The sequence below is a fragment of the Gambusia affinis genome, linkage group LG23 (genome assembly GCF_019740435.1).
Source record: "Gambusia affinis linkage group LG23, SWU_Gaff_1.0, whole genome shotgun sequence".
Taxonomy (NCBI): Eukaryota; Metazoa; Chordata; class Actinopteri; order Cyprinodontiformes; family Poeciliidae; genus Gambusia; species Gambusia affinis.
The window spans coordinates 5,144,887-5,166,849 of NC_057890.1; the positions used below are offsets into that span (position 1 = coordinate 5,144,887).

Consider the following 21,963-nt stretch of genomic DNA (forward strand, 5'->3'; position numbering starts at 1 on the left):
GGCTTAATTGAGTTGTGAGGGGCTCATAAGGCTTAGTGTGACTCAAGGAGAGGGAATCAGGAAAAGTCGGCCTTAATGAGTGAATATACAACACACACAATACTTTCTTTCTTTTTCTTTGAATCCCACTATATTCTGGTTTCTATACTGCCTAAGCTGCAATTAGACTAATGACCAGAAAATACAAATAATGTCTCTATTATCTCCCGTTAGCTTTAAATAGAGCCACACCTGAAAGTTATCCCCAATTCTGTTAAATAACATTTCAATATTCAGAACTGTATTTTCACACGACTGCAGTCGGGCCTGACCTGCCAGCATCACCGTCTCGTTTAGCATCGGGCTTTTAATTGTGGAGTTTTAATTACACTGGGTGCTGGGTGTGTGTGTGTGTGTGTGTGTGTGCGTGGGTGTGTGTGTGCATCTGCTCCGTCTCTGATCTAATTCCTTCCTTCCCGTCATGTGATTCATCTACGCTGCTCCTGATTGGATTAGGTCGTCAGCAGGGGTTACGTTGCCATGACAGCTCACCAGACAACGTTCAACTTTTTCTGTCCTTTGAAATTTTCCATATTTTTCTGTCGTAAAAATACAAACTTTGATTAATTTCGTTTGTAATGTATAGGCCTGTTCAACTGTTAAGACTTTAGTTGTAAATATAGTGAAAACCTTTCATTTTTTCCTCCCTTCTTAAGTTTAGTGTGTATACGTCTTAATTGCCCCTTGCTCAATACTTCAAATAACTTTTTTCTGTAATTATATATAATTATAATTATATATAATCTGTGGTATTAAACAACAGGCATCAGAGAGCATTTGTAAACAGCCATCTTCACATCACATTCAGGTCTTCAGCTGAGGGATGAACTCCACAGCATGATGCTGCCTTCTCCGTGTGGCTCTTTGCAGCTTCTCCATAGTTGCCATGGGCCTCTTGGCTGCTTTTCTCTGATTGGTTAATTTGCTAGCCTGTTGTGACTAAAGTAGTACTGTACTCTATTCAGATGTTTGAGAAAGACTAAATTTTCATATTTTCTTTCCACTGAACTGTTCAATCAGATACGAATACAGTATGATGGCTTATTAGGGTCACTGTAGATGGAATAAAAAACCTCTGAAATCTTCTAGAAAAAACCAAGAACATTTTTGAGTTTCAAAAGTTGAACATTTTCAGCTTTTGGAACTCAACAATGTTCTCCTTTTTCCCCCTCCTGTCTACAACGGCCCCAGTACGCCGTCGTGGTTCTTGTAATGCGACACAATGTGGAAAAGTTCAACAGGTGTGAAAATTTTTGCAAGTCACCAACCTTTCTAAGTAAAATAACGTCTTTCAGTGTGTGTGTGCGTGTGTGTGTGTGTTTGAGGCATAAGCGGTTGCCTTCCTCCACACACTGCGACGTTCTCTGAGGTCTCTGCTCTCTAACGGACCAGGAGCGATTTGAAGTGACAGACTGTCCTCTGCTCTGCTCGACGTTTGATGCGTTGAGACGCCGCTGCATCTTTGCGCTCTCACACCTTTAAAGGCTGCGTTACTGTCTGCGAAAGACGGGAGGCGTCCCGTATATTTAGACACGGCGCCACGGTGTTCCTCCTCACCGTGTATTTAGTTGTTGCTTGCCATATTGTTTGGATGTGAGGCTCTTCAAGAAGCAGAACTGTCCTGCATGTTCCTGCAGCTTGCATGTGGAGTGTGCATGCATCGCTGTTATAGGTGGCCTGTTGTTTTGCATGTGAATGTCAGTGCGGGGTTTTTTGCACCCAAAGGTCTGTGTGTGTGTTTGTCGTCGTGTGAAGACAGGCAGTGGCATGCACCCCGTCACCTTCTCATCCTCGGACTGCTGTGCATGGGGGTTCGACTAAATCGGCACGTGGTCTTGGTCATGGGAGACACGAGGGCGTCCCCCTCGCCTCCCCGCTTCCAAATTACCTTACGGTGGTCACGGTGGGCGAACCTGTGCTGTTTTGGTTTTTGCAGGACAGTGAGGGTGCACAGCCACTGAACCTGTCGGCCAAGCCTAAGGCATCCGAGAGCAAGTCACCCAACTCCCCCCCAACTTCCCCACAGGTTCCCGCTGCCGCTGCCGCCACCACCAAGCTGGGTCCCGCCGGCTCCATGAAGCACAGCGCCGTGCCCTCCAGCATCGGAGCGCCGTCCACCAGAGTCAGCTCAATAGGTAAGTACATTTAACTAGCCTGTACAGTAGCAGAGCACTGGAGAGTCAAGACATGCTAGTAAGGGGCTGAAAGTGGAAGTAAAGAACCACCAATCCGCCTTTTTCCCTTCCCATATCGACATCAATATGAGGTTTATTTGGCTGATACCGATGTGATACAGAAAACTGCTGTGTGTTAAAATACAAATTTATTTTATAACTCTGCATCAGTACAGCACACTTAAATTGATTAATAACTGTACAAGCTTTGTTCAAATATGCAAAAACAACTTTAATTTGTTCAATCAGTGAAATTAGGAGAACAGCCAGTAATAAAAAAAGAAACTTAAACTGACAAAAGCAATATGTTGACTATGTTTGTCAAACTAAAAACAAAATGCAACAAATCTTTCAAATAGTTCAGAAAGTGGAATCAGGAATTCTAAACATAATGTAAAATAAATAGTAAAGCTCAGAGCAGAAGAGTAGAATTAGACTAAATAGATTGGCACTCCTGGGTCGGGCATATTGTCACTGGAACTAGATTTCATTTTAGGGAGAACAGGGAACACAGTTACTTTTTACCCGTTTACTGACGTGAAAAGTATCTAGTTGTGAGTCTACTTCCATCAGTAACAACTTCAACACTTATGAGTGAGGCTTTTTGACCAATCAAAACTTACCAGTTCATCTCTAAACAATCTGTAGATGTACAAGCTCAGTTTCTTAAGCTGCAGACATTTTCACAAGAAAGATACATTTCCATTAGTGGAAATCACTAAGTTTTTAAGACAGTGTTTCTATAACAACAAGAACAGTGTTTTTTCTAGCAGTACTGCGATGACAGCACCATAATCCTTCCTAACCACATGCACACATAAAGAAAAAATGACATAAATGAATCACTATTTTTTACTCCTAATCCATTTTTCATGCAGCACTGATAGTTCAAATATTACACATATGTAACAGCCTATAATTAGTGTTTGTGTTGTTCCTCCGTGCTGCTATTTGCCTGCAGGGCGGCTTCATTGTTATGTGTTTATTAGTGACTGAAAGAGACAGAGAGACATAGGAGTGAGGAGAAGGGAGGGAATGGGAGAGAGAGAGAGAGAGATGAGGATTAGTGGGGTTTTTTTTTCCAGAGCAATGAAGTGGGGGAATAATAAAGAGAGGAGTGCATGACAGACAGAAGGTATCACCAATGAGATTAGACAAGCCTCTTACATGAGCCAGGACAGCGCAAACACCCAGCATTAACTATACAATACCAGCACACACTCAAACTCACACAAAGCCTCACACACACAATCCAACCTCCTCCTCCTCCTCATATGCAGTTAAGTCTGTTTTTTTTTTTTCTTCTTCTTCTTCTTCCTGACATTCTGGCTAATCTCACTGTTTTTCAACAAATCGGCGGATTTAATATCAGATTAGTGGATTTTCGGTCCCAGATGTTTTTTGTTCAGAAAAATGGATTACAGTGTTTTAAGTTTGTGTGTGATCCTGGCTGAATTATTTGCGCGGCAGAGGCCAGATCCCCGATACGCCGGAGCTCATTGTTCCATCTGTTGCCGCTGAGTTTCAGGCGGTCAGGAGCGCCGCGCCGCGTTCCGGCTCATCGTATTAGGATCCGTTTTACAAGTTCATAGCGGGCGGACAAATCGGAGCCGGGTCCAGAGGTGGTCGTTTTGATTTGCAATCTGTTTGAAAAAGAGAGAGGAGGGGGGGTCGCAGATTAGGAGGGCCTTTTGGGGTTATTTATATTCAAACTGGAATCAGAATGAAACCTGATTAAACCCTTCAGAGTGCAGAACACGTTTAGTTTTTCATCAAGTTCTTTTTCAGACCGCATACGTCTTATAATAAGATCAGAGCTTTTTAACCCTGATGTGTGTGTGTTTGTTTATAAATACAAATAGCTGCTGGAAAACTGTAAGTAAGCAATATGCACATTTTAACGCTGTTTGAACAAAGTTGAAATAAAATGTCGATCAACATTTATAGATTTAGAAATTTATAGGTTTCTAGAGTTGCTATCTTGGCACCTCATGCACAAACTTTAATAACAAATTTAGCTAAACTTTCTAGTTGCACAAATTTCTCTTTTGTTCTGGTCTTCACAGAGCAACACAAACTGATAATTGGTGGTTAATTAGTCAGGCTATCTGCTCCTAGCATGCTAACTGCAGGTTTAAACTATTAGTTTTACTTCTCTTTAAACCATTTTGACCTTTTCTTGCTCTTATTCCCAGAAGATATAGATTTCTTTTTCTAAATTTAAAACAATCATTAAAAAGTTGAGAAACTATTGCAACTAAGCTAAATATCTGCTTAAAACTTAAATGCTTTTCAACTTAACCCAAGCAGATGCTTTTGCTTTGTTGCAACACCTGGAGGAATGTTCTTCTCTTTCCATCCGTCCATCTTTCTCTAACCAGACTGAGAGATGTAGGCGCCTGTAATTTCCACCACCGTCACACATTTGTCTCAGTCGACACCGTGAACAACTGCAGTCCCCCAACTCCGTTTCCTTATAAACGTACCGCATGCATCTGCAGAGAAGAGACAAAAAACCCCCCAAAAAACAGAACTTGTGTTATTGCAGCGACAGAGCAGAAGACATCCCCTCCAACCTTTCCCTCCTTTTATCTGGGTCACATTCACTCGCCGGGTCTGGATGGTTGTCATTGCTGTCAGTTGAAGCAATCACACAATCATGTGTGTGCAGGAATTTCTATCAACCCCCCCGCCGCCTCTTCTTTTGACTGCAGATTAAAATTGACTGCCGCCCAATTCTGTCACCCCCCTCCCTGCTCCACCTCCTCATCTCTGTTCTCACTCCTCTGTCCTGCCTCTGATCCTGCACCCTCTCTTTTTCTTTTTTTTTTTTTTTTGTCGGGCTCAACTCCCGTCCAGATTTTCCGGTTATGACTTGTGAAAGAGTTCACGGCTCTGTCATTACCAATCTGAAGTTGATAATCTGGCATTAGCGGCGCGGATTAGCGCAGATAAAGGCCTCATAAAGCAGCAGTGGCTCTTTGTTAAGAACCAACCGGACCGATGGGGAGCGGAGATAACGGCGCCTCACATTCTCACACATGCAGAATAATAAGAGGTGCCTCTTCTGACTGTAACGCTGCTTAGAGCGTTTTGTTGAAGGGGATGAGACTGCTGGGGGCAAACTCTGACTCACATGCTCCACTCGGCTGCAAAGTGGTCAGTCGCTTTGAGTTTTTTCAGTTAGATATATAAACACACACACACTCGCCCTGGCAACCTCCCCTCATCAACTGTATGTTAATGCCTTTACCTTATGGTTCAGAAGAAGATTTGTTCCAGATGAGACGCTTCAAAGTAAACACTTTGGAGGTATTTGTCCAATACTAATAAAAAATAAAAAATAAAAAAAAGGCTGGTTACTATTTTTTTATTTTGTTTTTGCTATTAATAGTCAATCTGCGTTTGTGCTTATGAAAAATAAAGAAGCTGAACAGGATGGCTAACAGAGTGTCCCTCCTGTCTGCGTCTCAGCAGACTTGTTGTCTTCGTTGTCGTCGACAGCCTACCTGAACGACCACGAGGCGGTGAGCAAGGCCTTCGCAGAGGCCCGGCAGATGAAGGAGCAGCTGAAGGGGGAGCAGCAGGCCCTGGACGCCAAGATGGCCTCCGTCAGCAACCTCAGCCTCAACAACGGCCGCTCCGACAAGGTCAGGGTCTTTTGATTTTCCTTCCAGCGCACAAAGATTTTAAAATCTACCCAGTCGTCGAGGCGTGAAATTTGCCAAAAGCAACTATGTGTTTTTCCCCTCTGATTTTTGTGCTTTATTATTTTAAACAAACTTTAAAATAATAGAGGGGAAAAACCCATAGTTGCTTTTGGCAAATTTCACGCCTCGACGACTGGGTAGATTTTAAAATCTCTTTCCATCTTTCCATTTATACAGCCTCACAAATTAAAAATCTAAATGATTTTGCGTACATTTTGAGTTAGTGTGCATTTCCTAGACATGCAACGGCTTACAGAAATACACAATGCATATAAATACATCGGAAAAATCTTCTCAGCTCCTGCCTCAGGTGAAATACTAATTGTGTCAGGATTTTTATTTTTATTTTTCCCCACAACAAATGATTTACACTCAGTCATCTGGAGCTCGGCACAAACGAATACAAATCAGCGCCTTTTATCTCAGCCTCTGAATTCAGGGCGCTAAAAAGGAAAAGAAAAAAAAACTGCAACAGATCTAGCCCGAGCCCTCTGAAGTCATCGCAGGCCGTGACCGTCTTCACTGTCGGCGTGCGGTAATTTGTCGTGCCGTGTGCCGTCCCCGCCGCGGCGTGTAGGCGGCAAATCGGCACACAATGCCCTCACACAGCTAAACGTGGTCAGATAAGGTTAAAACCGGAGGCAGCGTGGAGGTAATGACTGCGTCTGAGGCACACTGTAGGGCTTTGTGTGTGTGTGTGTGTGTGTGTGTGTGTGTGTGGCACAGCGGCGCGTCAAGGAGACGGTAATGTGAAATGACTGCGTCGGCTCCTCAGCAGAGTATTTGTTCTACATATTTGGAATCAGCTGGAGCATCAAAGCAGGACTTATTCCTCCTGCTGCTGCTTTTCTGTATCCATGTTGATATTGCTGATAAATATTGCATTGAGAATCATTAATTAACTAACATTAGTGTATACAAAGCAAACTATTAAACTAAATAGTATTTTTTGCAAGTTGCAAATATAGTTTTTTCCCCGTCCTGCTCTTTATGGACTAACATCAATTTTGACAAAAGCCGTTTAATTGGACAGACTGTTAAACTGCAGCCGACTTTATAACTGTGGCGTTAAAACTAATTGAAACTCTTATTTTCAAATGTCAGCTGAAATTTAATTTAAACTTTTCAGCAACAAATCTTTTCGGAGAATGTTGGTGTGAAAATGTGGAAAAGCATCTTTCGGGTAATTTTAAAGTAGGAGAAGATTTGATTCTTTGGACTTTTTAAAAACCACTAAATTTTATGTTACAATGTTTCTTATAAATAATGACATTTAAAACTGTTTGCACGTTTGATCAGAGGAAATATGGAGCAGATTTGACTGCATTAAATATTAGCAAATTGCTCGGCCTTGTGGTAAATAGCTAGGAGTTTTAAAGGACAAGAAATCATTTAAGAAAGACAAACAGATGTTTCTGTTATAAAGTTGTAGATTGTAAAGACTTTATGAAACAGTGGTGACTCTTTGTGATGTTCTGCAGCCCCTCTCCTCTTTTTTCTCCGCCGCTTTGTGTGTTGGGAAACAGCGGCGGCGTCCCTGACACTCAGAGGATTAGTTTTGTCACTACTTTGTGTCTCCGCTCTCATGTCAGCCATTCAATCCACTTTTCCCATGTACTGTACCGGGGCTTAATGTCAGACTAGGCTGTCATCCACTCTGTCTCTGCTCTCACACACACACACACACACACACACCCTTCATAAAGCCAACTGAGAGCGCATATTTAATCTTAAAATCTGAAAGTGTTAGGAGACATTTTGTGCTCTATTTTTTTCCTGGAACAAGGACTGAATGAGTCTTTCATTAGAGCAAAATGAGGGAAAATCTCCTAAAATATTTCTGATTTACATACAAAATGACTAACTCCAAACCATCGAGGGTTATTATGCATTTATAAAAGCAGAAGAAATTAAAACTAAAATACTTTTGAAACATTTAGAGCTTTTATTCTTCCTCTTCCCTATTTATTCCAATCTGTCGGGGGTTGGAGAGGTAAATTATCTCTAACAATTAAACAGCACTGGACTAAAAAAAAATAAAATAGATAAAATGCATTTCATTAGCATTCTGCCCTCCCTGCTTGCAGCCGCCCGGCTCACCAGGGTCACATGGAAATGGAGGAGGACACTTTCCGGAACATCATTTTAGAAGACGGCCGTGTTTTGGGTAGAGCTCCTAATCGTGTAATTAAACTGTAAAACGTTGGCGCTGGTGCCGTGCCGCCTGTGTGTGTGTGTGTGTGTGTGTGTGTGTGTGCGTGCGTGCGTGTGTGTGCGAGCATCAGCCGAGCTCCAGCGCAGTGTGTGCTGGCTGCTTGCATTAGGCATGTAAATGCTCAGTAAATCAGCCTTTTATTGGTTGTAATAAATACCCAGGGGGCCGTGCGGCGTGGCCCCGCTCTCGTCCGCGCTGCGCTCTCTCCCTCTAATGCGTCGACCCTCAGGGGCCTCTGCAAGAGAGAGGCAAGCCGCCGCACTCCACTCTCGCAGGTGGCTGCCAGGAGTTGCTACACACACACACACACACACACATTTAATCAGCAGCTCACTCACATAACAGTAAACATCCAAACCAGAGTAAAATCAACATTTTGTATTTGGAAACACTCAAACGCAGATGTGTGTTCAGGTTTTTAACATTTCCACTTGTCAAACAGCTTGTCTGTTTGGCGGTGGGGGGAAATATCTATATTTTTATAACACTTAACAATTGTTCATTTTCACCTCGAATGTCTAAAACGAGAGAGAGAAGAAAATAAACAGTAAAGATATGAGAGTAGTTGTGATGGGAGCTGCCAGTCAGAAGTGCAGGTTTGGAGTTTCATTCATGTTTTCCCAGCATGTGACTCAGAAACTGACCGACTGCTACTGTGAACTGTTCAGGACAAAGCTGCCTTGGAGAGTTTGAGTCAGCAGCTGAAGCAGCAGGCCGACGACAAGTTCAGCCACGCCATGCTGGACTTCACCATGAGTGGAGACTCCGACGGTACGCACACACACACACGCACACACACACACACGCACACGCACGCACGCACACGCACACACCCACCCACACACACACACAATGCCAAAGGAAGGATTCTCACATTCAGAATATCTGAACATTAAAGGAAAGATGAATTGCACAGCTGATACAAATACGCTGAAGTAAAAATTCATCTTTTATTGCTTTAGCATAATCTCACTCTGATTTTAACACTTATTTAAAACCGAAAATAGTTTATTAACAAATATAACTGAAACCATTCTTTTCATCGTATGCTCGCTTTGAGATTTTCTAAGTCTTTAATTAGTATTCGCTGCCTTTCTTTTTTCCTGAGGTACAAACAGGATCTAAGTCCCATTTCTTTTTGACACCTTTTAAATTTTAAAGATAAGAAAACATTCAATTTAAAAAAGTGTTTTGATATTTTTAATATTTATACTTTTACAAAATATAAAGGCAGCATTCCGCTTCTACGCTCCACTAATTTGGAACAAACTTACAGAAAATTGCATAAACAGAGAGCTCCTTTAAATGCATTTGATTCATAATAATCTGCAAAATCTATTTTTATATTTGACAAAAATGTATTTATTGCTATTTCACAATTGTTTACTGTATTAAGTTTTTATGAAGTAAAGAACTTTGAACTACTGTGGTGTATAAAATAAATGACTACTAATGTGAACCTCACCATTTCAGAGGAATGATTCAGATTTAAAGTATCTACAGTTTTGACAAAGAAGGCTGGATTCTTGCTACACACACTGTGAGGTAAAACAGGAAATAGTTTAACTAGTTCTCTCTGTTAGAGAACTGCAGTAAATATTGACAGCTTAGGCTCACCAAACCTTTTCTGTCCTGACATCATGAACTTAAATATCTAGAGTCTGATCAACTCTACTGAGACGTTGGTTTGTGGTGGAAACTTTGACCAGCATTACAAACTCTGAAATACCAGCACATTTTAAACGGATGCTATCAAAACTTGTCACCTTTTGGTATTTTAGCAGAAAAACAATCAAGACTGCAGTTATATCCAATGTTATAAATGAAATAATCTGCCAGTACTTATGTAAGTTGGTACACATGAAATAAAACAAAACTAAAATATTTGCACTAGAAAATACTTAGTAACATTTTGTATTTTTGCAGTGTGTGTGCCTCAACCTTGTACAAAAGTTGATCTACACTTCCTCTTTTTACATTGCATAACTATTGTCTTCCTCCTCAGGATCCCCCAGCGTGTCCGACTCCAGAATATTTCGGGAAACGCGTGGCAGGAGCAACAACGAGCCGCACATTAAGCGGCCGATGAACGCCTTCATGGTTTGGGCCAAGGACGAGAGGCGGAAGATCCTCCAGGCCTTCCCAGACATGCACAACTCCAACATCAGCAAGATCCTCGGTAAACTACCGCTCTTCAGCAGCTCAATGCGCTGATCATATAAGCCATCTCTCCGTCTCACAAACACACACACACACACACACACGCATTACAAACTAATGCTGCTTTCGTACCATGGCGACGTTGTGTAAGCGGACGTTAATGAAAGGTTGGGGGAGAGCACCACCACGACAAATGATGATATAATTCATTATGCATTAAACAAGCAGCGCAAGGCCGCCTGACATTTCCCCCAGACCGCCGGGATCGGCCCTGACATTTTAAAGAGCTCCTAAGCGTTTTATAACACAGGGAAATCTGGTTTTAATAAGCCTCCGCTCTCTCGATTGCTAACAGATCGCAGAACACAGAGAGAGGGAGAGACGAGAGAGAGGGAGAGAACAGCCGCGCACCGACAGCTTTTACCCATTAAACATACAGTAGTCAAGTGCAAATTCAGACCAGATATGAAGCACACACAGAGAGGAAGACAGGCACAAGATTTTCCACCCACCCACACACACACACACGCACACACACACACACACACACACACACAGTACAGATCTGTGAGCAGCAACCGAGCTGAGAGATGACAGCAGGTTAAGTGAAGTCCTCATTAGTTGAGATGAGTACCTGTCGTCCCAGCGGTGCTCCTCATTAACCCTCTTTTGCTCTCTTTTGCGTTCTCGTTCCGGGTGCCACTTCCAGCACTACACTGTGTGTGTGTGTGTGTGTGTTTTAAGCTCATCCTCACTTGTATCAGTTTAAACTGTTTGCTGAGTGTCCTACACCACACATCAGTCAGAGTGGCTGATCTACACGCAGACGGTCATGTTTTCAAAGAAATGTCAGGACTAGTAGTAATAAGTGACAGTGCTGAAAGATAGGTCTGGACAATAAATAAATATTGCAAGACTAATATTAATAGATAATATGTCTGATAGAATATTCAATAATTTCACTGAACTCCAATCCAGAATCTCACAGCATTCTGGGGGATGTAGGCACAGGAAAGACTTTAGCTGCTCAACTAAGACTACAGTCACACTGCAGACTGAGGTGACCCAAATCAGAGGTTTTTAACCTTTTGTGACCTCTCTCTCATCTTTTCATGACAGTCTGAACAGCACAGATCCAGTTGTTAAAGATTTGACCCGGGCTACTTGGACACGTGGTTCTAAATCCAACACCTATCCGACCTTTTCCAATGTGACCTGCGTTTGTACGACATCCGACCTGTATGTCAGTGATACACGATAAAAATCACTTTTCTGCATCCTGAAGAAAAACAACGACCATGGAAGACAACAATAAATAAATTACAAAACATTTTCTACCATTATTATCCACATGTACTTCCACAAAGAGCGAGCACGCTCGCATTATTGCGCCCTCTGCTGGACACGCGGACGCTTTACATTGCTTGCAGTTCACACATCAAGTCACATATAAGTCCCAGTATTTGGAAATGTGAACGACAGCACACAAAGAAATGTAAAATCAGAATCGAGTATTAACGCCTGTAGTGTGGACGTAGCTCAACTTACTCACTCTTTGGTTACTTAGTAACACTCTGTTGAGTAACTTGCGCAGCAGCAGTTTCAGCTTGACCACCTCATAAAATGCCTTAAAAAATAAAAATAAGGGTCACGCTACCAATTTGGCAGTATTTCAGATATTTATAACAAAAACCAAATCAATTATTGATATCAACTGCTATGTACAATAGTGTATCAGAGCAATTGTAATAAAAAAAAAAAAGTTATTTTCTGGACATTAATCTGGAAATTTTATTTTATCTACAAAGGCCCTAATAAACTATAGTAGACATGAGATGCATATATCATGTTAGGTTTTTCAGCCATATTGTCCAGCCCTACTTAACAACAAGTTGTCTCAAAGAAAAGCCGCAGCTAATCAAAGCTAACGACTGTTTTCTGTCCGTCTCCAGGCTCGAGGTGGAAAGCCATGACCAACCTGGAGAAGCAGCCTTACTACGAGGAGCAGGCTCGCCTCAGCAAGCAGCACCTGGAGAAATACCCGGACTACAAGTACAAGCCGCGGCCCAAACGCACCTGCCTGGTGGACGGCAAGAAGCTGCGCATCGGCGAGTACAAGGCCATCATGAGGTCCCGCAGGCAGGAGATGAGACAATACTTCAGCGTAGGGTGAGGGACTGGGTAGTTCTAGGTCCAGGAGGATTTTGTTTGTTTTACAAATAAAAAATATCAGAATTTATAGGATTTTTTTTTTTTATCATTCTATTTCTGTTTTAAACGCAGAGACTGAATGTAAATATATCATAGTTACTAATAAAGATTTCGACCAACGAGATGCACTAAGAAATTGGCTGGTGATCCATCAGACGTGTTTCAGCTTAACCAGCCTGTGGGACCTTTTTCAGATCATTAACATTTAAACTTTACCAGTCTGCCATAACAACACTCTTCAGTACAGAAGTTACTACAGAGGGGAAAAAAATCACTATCGGTGACGTGTTCAAAAAGGAAGTCAGAGGACGAAGAAAAGGTGCTTTGTCACAGAACGTTGAGTAAAAATATTTCAATGTTTACAAGGAACCTGAAATCATAATTTGGTAAATAAACTCTGGTGCATCTCTACTTTAAATTTATGTGTACTATTCTCATTATTGGATCTTCATGTAAGTGTTCTTTTGAAACAAACCAAGTTAATGCAAGTAGCTCAGTTTGTACTAAATACCCAAACTTAAGGCCTGGATCAGTAATGTTTTACCTGCAGGTACAATAACATGCAATAAAGCTAACTCACTTTCATCACATTTACAATCAAATTAAAGCTAAATTGTGTAAAAGGACCCTTTATTTGTAATGGGATACATTCTATTTTTCCAAATCATAGTTTGTGCTGAAAAATAGTTGAAGTTTCTCTTTAAAGAGTAAGTAAAAGTTAATAGCTGCCTTTGAGCTAGCTGCTTGGCAATGAACAACAGGCAGAGAACGACTACAGCACTAAAATGCAATGAGTCAAACTGGAATTAAAAGAAATTTAAACGGTTTTTTTCCGACATTAACCTTTTAAGACTCTGTATTCTCTGATGGTAGTAATCAGGGAAATGTTTCCAACATGGTTTGGTTTAAAAGGAGAAAACCTTTTAAACCAAAGTAGAGGGTGAATTGTTACATACACACTCGGTTACAAAGTCACATTCATACGTCCACTAGATAGTGCTTCGTGGCTCAGGATCAACTTTGATAAGAAATGTTTGTATTTTCATATTGCAAAAATACAGTTGAACCCCTAAAACATCTTATTCTAAAAGAAAGAAAGACTCCTGCAGTTGTTAAGCAGGGCTATCAACAAATGCCTCGTTTCCACTGAGTGGTACGGTTCGGTAGGCTCTTTTCTTTTTGTCTTTTATAAAAGGGGCCCATACAACCGATCTGTACCACACCGTTTCTGGACCCCATTCGGCTGTAGGCCCATTGGATAGTTTATGGTAAAGGTAAGAGTGGAACTACTGGCACCCTTCAACACAGTATTGATTAGGGAACGGGAAAACTTCATTTTTGTGCGTCTAATTTGTCGTCACACTCGTCTGACTCAACGTTAGGTGTTTGGGTCCGACCCCGCCTGCCCTGTTGAAGTCCAACTGGCGGTGGAAACGAGGCAAAGGTTTCACCTTACTGACTACAGCATGTTTCTGACGTTACTCCTAACTTTCCTTTCTCTTTGTACAAACAGGCAGCAGGGCCAGCTGCCCTTATCCTCCGCAGGCATGGTCTACCCAGGTGCCCTTTCAATGGCAGGGATGCCCTCCCCCCAGATGCCCTCAGAGCACTCAAGTATGTCCAGCAGCCCAGAGCCCAACGCCAACCACCACCAGAACCCCCACATGCCCGGACTGAAGGGGGACGAGCCACGGATCAAGGAGGAGGAGCTGCGGCTAGACGACAGCAACGGTGACGTGTACGATGATTTTGACTACGAGGACGAAGAGGCCGACTACGCCAGCGACAACGACAACCATATCCCCCATTAAGGCGGCACCGGTCGCGCTCTACAGATTCTAAACACATCAGTCAGGAAGAGGAGTTTGAATTTCACCAATCACCTCAAGTTTAAAAGATAAAAACACCTCCCATCCCCTCTTCTCCTGACTAACACGGACTCTTTTGGCAGAGCCAGTTCCCCCTTCCCCTCCCACTGGAGTCCTGATACCAGCATCTGATCAATCAATGGAAGCACAGGACCTGTCACTCACACTGACTGTTACACATGCTGGAGTCTGGGAGGAAGCCAGTTTAAAGCTCACTGAGGAATATTCAAGTACTACTGCGAGAGTGTGACGCCACAAGTGAGAAGACGTTTATAAAAATCAACCCTTTTCAGTCCGATCCGGAGGGAAAGGAGACATTTTAAACTGAAAAACTAAAACAGCGGACCTGTCAAAGGCTAACAGATGACACTTTAGGACGGCGGACCTGTTTATTATCAAGAGACACTTTTAAGAAACAGCTTTTTTTGTTCTTTGGTTCTATAATATTCTCACTCAGGTACACGGTGCCAATAAGTGGCTTGTGAATGTGATTTGTTGTTTTTTGTGCTACAAGTTTGAATAATAATAGAAAAAAAAGAGACTTTTCTTTTTTTTTTCCCTCCCTTTTGTTGTAAAGCACCTGAAAGACATCAGACCTTTATTTTTAACTGAATCCTCAGCCTAGCGGTGTGCTATCGGTGCCTCCACTCGCCTCTCTTTCTCTCCCCCCGCCGCTCAGGGGGAGGAGACAGAGGGGACCCCATCGAGGGGGGGGAGGCGTCCCGGAGAGGAATCGAAAGCACTGTGTTTGTGAGACAATCCACGAGTTTTCTTCTCACTCCGTCCCTCCTGTCTCCATCTCGATATTGTGTAGGGCAAAAAAAGAAAAAAAGTTTAAAAATCATCAACAGCACGACTCCGCCTGAAACATCCGACAGGTGGGCGTCGGTGTGTGTTGCTTACAGCACTTTTGTTTTTGGTTTAGAGCGACAACAAAAAAAAAAAAAAAAAAAAAAAAAAAAAAAGGAGCTAAAACAAAATCTTGAAGGATAAGAAACTTGTTCTGCTGCTGTTAATGCGCTGTAACACACACACACACAAACACACTCTCACACACACACACACAGAAAGCTATTGTTGTGTCTAAGTGTTTTCTGCTCCCTCCAATCAACGTCGTCCTGCTGTAAGCCAGTGGGTGGAGCTGGAGTGCAGTCAGTGTTTCTGTATTTTATTATTATTTTTCTTTAAAACTGCCTCTAGTCTAATATTATTATTATTATTATTATTATTATTAACCATAATTAAGAGGATGGTCAGCATTTCCTGAGTTAAGTAAGTTATGTACAGTATAATTTATTTTTCTCCTTATCAGGTTTTTGTGACCGTATAAAACGGTCACTGAAACATTATTCTATTTAGCTGGTAGGATTTAGATTTAAGCAGAAGTTGTCCTTTTATCTTGCTTTGTTTTTGTTTGTTTGTCTTTCTTTTCCCCTCCTAAATCTGTTTTGACTTATATTAACCCCTGCGGACGGATGTGTGGCGCAGTTAGGCCAGCGAGCTCCTCTAAAGACGCTGAAGACTTTTTTTATTTTATTTTATTTTATTTTATGTCCATGCCCATTTCTACGAAGCACTCAGACTCTCTGCAGTCAGAGATAAAGAACATTAATATTTTTTATTATCATTATTGTTATAATTTTATTTGTAATGATTATCACCATGTACAATGTGAAGGTTTCCTCTTTCTTTGTTGTTTACTTTGAGAATGATTTGAAGAATTTCTGTGAACAAAAGACCTTTTCCCCGTTTACTAGCGGAGCCGCCTCGCCGAGACGCAGTGAAACGTCTGCTGGGATCATCAAGCCCCGCCCAGAAGTTTACATACTCTTGATCGGCATGAATGTCAATTGATTAGCGCATTTGAACATTTCTTATTTTAAGCTAGACTGATAGGATATATTTAAAAAAACATACATTTTAAAAAAAGGAATATGTTGTATAAAACAAGAGTCAGAATTGTTTTATATGTCTTGTTAAACACCTTAGCAAGTTGTACTTGAATTCTGTCTGATTATTGACCACTGGCTCTTTAAATTGCTCAGTTTGCATGAAGACTGCAGCATAGGCCATACATTATGAATAAGGCTAAAATTGGGAGTGGTCAGCAAACGATGCTAGCCTGCTTTAACTATTCTGAAACCAGTTTTGTACGTTTTTAACTGGTTGCTTCCAACAGGATAACCAATTTATGTGACCATCTAGCAGAATCACTGACATCAAAACATTTGCACAACATGATGAGGCTATAAAACCATGTGTAGTGGTTGGTGCAGCTTTCTTAATTTTACAAGCATCACCTTGATTCCTCCAATCAATCTTGCTTCATCTAAGGCCATGCAATAGGACTTCAGCCATTGTGGTTTCTGGGTGGTTCCAGAAGATTCTAACCAATTTCTCCTCGTTTAACGAGTCGTTGGACATTAAGACACAGTTGGGTGTCCCAAACTCATGTTCAATCTAGCTCTGGATTGGCCCTGACAATATGCATATTCAAACCTTTAATTTCAGACCGCATCCAGATGATGAACGTTCTCAAAGGGGCTGCAGAGTGGCTTACGTAATGATAAAACTATCAGTTAAAATGTTATAATTTTAACATCTTTTCACACTAATGTAATTTGGTCCTATACAAAAAAAAACTGATTAGAGTCGACCGATAAAATAGTACACAGGTTATCTTAAAGTTCAGTTTATGTGGGTCATTTTTTTATTTTTTATTTAAGAGCTATAGAAATTTAATTCATCATTTAAACTCCCGTATTTGACATTCATGCTGATTCAACCGTCTTCACCAAAACACAATATGAAGAGATTATTATTGAAACTAAACAAATCCTATGCTGTTTTTTTTTTTTTTTTAAACCCTGTACATATCTAGAATGTTTTTGTAATAGCAGTGATTTTCTTTCATCCGATCGTCGTCATTATCACAGGAGAGCAGCGTTTACTCTGGCCCAGCAGGAGTGTTTCACCGTGTCGGCATGTCAGGCGGCCCGGCGGTTTCTCTAACCTCCCTCATCAGGAGCCCTTTGCTTTGTTTGAGCTCCACGCGACGCTACAGGAGCCATGACTACTCTTCAGGTGTGACGTCGCTTAATGATCCCCCCCCATCTATTTTATTTGATTTTTTTCTTTAAATCGCTATATAAATGTTCCACATAAAGAGCTTCTGGGTCTTAATTATGCTGTAAAGTCACCCCTGTTATCACCACACTGTTGCTGGAGAGAGGAATCAGGAGAGCGTGTGGGGCATTAAAGACATCAATCATCCCTGCTGGCAAGGTCTGTCCCCAGAACAAGACAATGAAAATATTATTTAAGACAATCAGTCACGAGTGGAGCTCACAACAAAGTAAGAATTATTACAACAAAAAACTATCTTACCATCTCAACTTGAAAAAAAAAAAAAAAAATCAAGAAAGATAATTATGTAAATATAACATAGAGTTATAGATTTATATTTTGTTCATAACACAGTGTAATATAAGTTGTATATTTCTTTTTTTTTTTTTGGTTTTCTCTCCCTACCGTCTCTTTTATTGATGTTTATTCATGCCACAGAAAAGTGGAGTCGCAGTACTCTCTCAAAAAAATGAAAAAAATATCAACGAAATAAAGAAAAACAGGAAAAAAAAAAAAATCCGTGGGTTGCCACCACCATCTGTTCTGAGTTCACTTTTTTTTTTCAGTATTACTGCCAGACGAGGCTCTAATAAAGACAGCAATGTGTTGAGTAAAACTTGTGCTGGTCCTGCTCATTTTTTCCCGCCACTAACTTTCATATTGACACACTTTTTTTTTTCCTACACCAATAAAGTGTGGTGTCGATAAATACTTGGACGCAGAGTAAGTGCAGTCAGAAATGTCTTCCTCAGGTCTTATTTTATTATTATTATTATTATTATTATTATTATTATTATTATTATTATGTGAGCCATCAGCAAAGTTGAGAGGGAAGAAGATGAAGAATCACAGCCTGTTAGCAACCAGATAACCTAATTAAGCACAACAAGGGACACTTTATTGTAAAAAAAAAGAAAAAGAAAAACATGTCTGCTGTCACCTGGTTTAAAAAACCCCCGCAAATGTATAATTGATGCTTGCTTATGGATGTTGAGGATGTTCGTGCCTTCGTTTTCCGGGGTCAAAAACACCAAACCCCACTCAGCGCGCCCATTAAAATGCTGTCCCCATCTGCGTCCATATGTTCCACAATCAACCCCCACAGCCTTTGCCCGACGCGCCGCGCATAAAAACAAGCTAAATGCATTCAGAGGACAGGATTTTATGTGCTTTGTTAATTACCATAACTTCACACACACACACACACACACACATGCGCACACACACTCCCCCACATCCCCCTAAAAAAACACCTTTTGATGCAATAAAAAGCCAAGATGGGGGCAGATTCAAAACTCACGGAATAAAACGCTAAGTGAAGGATTCGGTTTGTCTGGGCCACGTGAATTTTTCAGAGGCGGCCCGAAGGCAATAAAACCTGAGAAAGAGAAAAGGTTTGTGTGTGTGAATAGCTGAGGAGCAGGGAAAAAAAAAAAAAAAAAAGAGTTTGGATTTTTATTTTATTGTCAGCAGTACGGGAATGCTGAAGGTAGCAAACAGTGGTTAGCCTCCGATTAAATCACACACACCCTAAGCTGGGCTGGAGGTGGGCAATTCAGAACAAAGAAGGAAAAACTATCAAATGGCAAAATTATTTTTATCAGCACAGTTGCCTTGAACTTTTCCTGCTTGTGCAAACTGCACCGAACACTAAAAATCTCTGAGCGGTGTGCAGTGAGAGCGGGCCGCTCTGCCTGCATCGGCTCGGTGAAACACGCCGTGGATTCCCCCTCCCCCCCCACTCCTCTTTCAACCGTGGGTGTTTGGAAATTGAGTGAAAACGATGTCACATTAATGATTTAAAGTCGGTAATAGGATGTGCTGTGACGCTGAGCCGCCAGCTAAACTGAGTTTAAGGCTGCAGCGTTAATGTATTCATGAGGAGGAGGATTATACAGAGACAAGAGCAGCTTGAGCTGAGTGCAGCACACTAGCCAAAGCCTCACTTTATTTATTTATTTCATATATATATATAAAATAAATGCAAATTAATTTCATATTTAAATTTTTAATCAACTTTTCAGAAATAAAAATATGCATGCAGAATTAAAAAAAATATGTTTTTTTTTTCTTTTTCTATTTTTGTGTGACTAGGATTTAGTTTCTAAACATTATATTCCCCAGACGACTAGTAGCAAACAAACAAACAGTTATGAAAACATTTCAAAGAAATTAATTCTTGCCTCTAACTGGGATATTAGCACAAATGTGTGTTTATCTCCGAGCAGTGCCTTCTCCTTTCATCTCTGATTCTGGCTGCTCGGCTAATCCCCGGTCTGCCGTACCATCACACACACAAACTGCAGCATCACGGAAAACTAAAAATCGCATAAATATCAGAGGAAGGGGGAAAAAAAAAAAAAAAAAAAAACTCTAGCAAGTGTTTAGGTTTCTGTTTTCTAATATTTCATCATTATAATTTTTTTTTATTAAGCTAAACAAAAAAAAGATTTGTTAGTCTGTGGATTGCGTATTAAAATTTCAGAGTATAAAAGATGAGGTAACCTGAGGCACAGTAAAATAAAAAATCTGCTTCAAGTTTATTTTTAGTTTTCTTGATTTGTATTTAAGTTTTAAACACTACGAGGTCAAACTGGTGGAGACGGGATGAAAAACATGATTTGATTTGGAGGAAGTTCAAATGCAGTCAGTCCCTACAGCTCCTGTACTTCCTTTACATTTTCCATGTTTGAACGTTTATGCATCACACATCTAATGTAACTGTTGTCAGCAGGTGAGCATGACATTATCTCAGCATGATGAGCAAAAAGAGCACAAGGTGATCTAATTGCTTTCCCTTAAATCAGAAAAGCAACAACTATTTCCATTCATTCATGCAAATATCAGGTAGTTTTATATAGTTATACATAGAAATTAAAATAAACGACAGTTAAATTCAGCTGTTGAGCCGCATTTTGACATTCAAGCAGAGTTAGTTTAATTAGTCAGGCTATCTGAGTCGGCTGCATCTCCTTAAAGGGAAAGTAGTATGTAAAACTTAAATGTTCGACATGGAAAGGTTGAAGGCGGAGCTTCTTAAAGAGACCGGTCGATTTCAAAATGTCAAATTACAAAGTTGAATTCCTTTGAAGTTATTAATAATATATAGCATTTTTTAACAACTAAATGTTATATAGTAACTTGAATGTGCTACAAAATAGCACTATGTGCCTGTAAACTACACAATACCGCCCCTTTAACTGGTGCTAGTAGCGTCTCGGCCTTACCATGATAACAGTGATGGGTCATACTTCAATAGTTTCCAAATTGTGATTGCTGGGGGTTTTTTTTCTTCAAAAGAGCCAAATTTAAATTTCTTCTAAGAAGAAAGCCCAGCTGTTTTGTTTTTATTTGTGTACAGCAACAGGTTGGGGAGGGGCAGTTCTAGGTCCCTCTATGCCAAAGGAAATCAAAGATAACTTGGAGGTTCTTATGGCTTCACATTGGAAGGACTTTTAATTACAGGAACACTGAAGAAAGATTTCAGGACATTTTATACGACACAATATACAGTTAGATTTATTTATTTTGTTTAACATTACAGCCAACGCGTCTGAACATAAACACATTAACGTCACTTAATTTGTCTTTACAGACCTCTAATGCAATTGTATTGAAAGTTTGTTCAGGCTACAGAAACTCTGAAGTTAATTCTGGCTGAATTGACTGATCTTATCTGACAAAATGCTCCTTCGTCTCCATCCTGTTCTTTCAAAAAAATCCAAACTAAGGAACTCTACGGTGTGGAGAACCAAAGAGGTTGTTCATCACCACACACATTTCTAGAAAAATGTCAGACGACACCAATTTACAGAAACATTTTGTGTTTAGGGGAGGTTTTTGCTTGATTACCAATGATGTATCACTTGCCTTCCATTCGCATACGTGACTTGTGTATCTAACTCTAGGACCCTGTAGGGCTCCTGTTGGATTGGATGTGTTCAACACCTGCTTATTTCACCAACACCTTAGGCCGGTTGTCACGCCGAAACCTCAGGCCTGGTTTCGGCAACTGAAACCTCAAACGGACACAAAAGCGGCGGCAGTTTGAGCGACGGCCCTAATGGGACGGCTCTGGGAGCGGTGGCGTGTGAGGGACAGGCGTGGCACACCGGAGGAACAGCGGGGCCCGCGGGCGGATCCCTGATCGGCGCCGGGAAACTGGCTCGGCGCCCCGGACTCATCTTCTCCCCCTCTGGTCTATCTTGGCTGGCCTGGTTTCACCCATCTCTTCCTGCCGGCTTCCATCAAAACGTACGAACGAGTTTATTACGGCATTGTCAAGCCGGGGCTCCCTGCTGTGATGCGTCGCCTCCCAGTGAACTGTTTGCACTTCTGCCTTCATCAGAAGATTCTTTCCCGGCCGTTTCCACTCCATCCTCGTGGCCTGTGACCAGGGGTGGTCATTCATCGTATCATTTAGGATTTATCGCACTAAACTTCTTATCATAAGGATTTTG

At 41.1% G+C, this 21,963-nt stretch overlaps 1 protein-coding gene across 18 annotated transcripts in view; it reads left to right on the plus strand.

The window, feature by feature from the left end:
* Nucleotides 1–19,066, plus strand: part of sox5 (SRY-box transcription factor 5) — a 251,315-nt gene extending 232,249 nt beyond the window's left edge. For 6 of the 18 annotated variants that reach the window (XM_044107512.1, XM_044107510.1, XM_044107513.1 and 3 more), the window contains 6 exons: nucleotides 1,976–2,174; nucleotides 5,688–5,863; nucleotides 8,807–8,909; nucleotides 10,144–10,317; nucleotides 12,251–12,467; nucleotides 14,023–19,065. In XM_044107512.1, the coding sequence (XP_043963447.1) occupies nucleotides 1,976–2,174; nucleotides 5,688–5,863; nucleotides 8,807–8,909; nucleotides 10,144–10,317; nucleotides 12,251–12,467; nucleotides 14,023–14,320 (1,167 nt within the window). In that variant the 3' untranslated portion in view covers nucleotides 14,321–19,065. Of the gene's footprint in view, nucleotides 1–1,975; nucleotides 2,175–5,687; nucleotides 5,864–8,806; nucleotides 8,910–10,143; nucleotides 10,318–12,250; nucleotides 12,468–14,022 lie in introns of all 18 variants that reach the window. The other 12 variants (XM_044107507.1, XM_044107514.1, XM_044107515.1 and 9 more) reach the window with 7 other exon arrangements.
* Nucleotides 19,067–21,963: the final 2,897 nt, after the last annotated feature.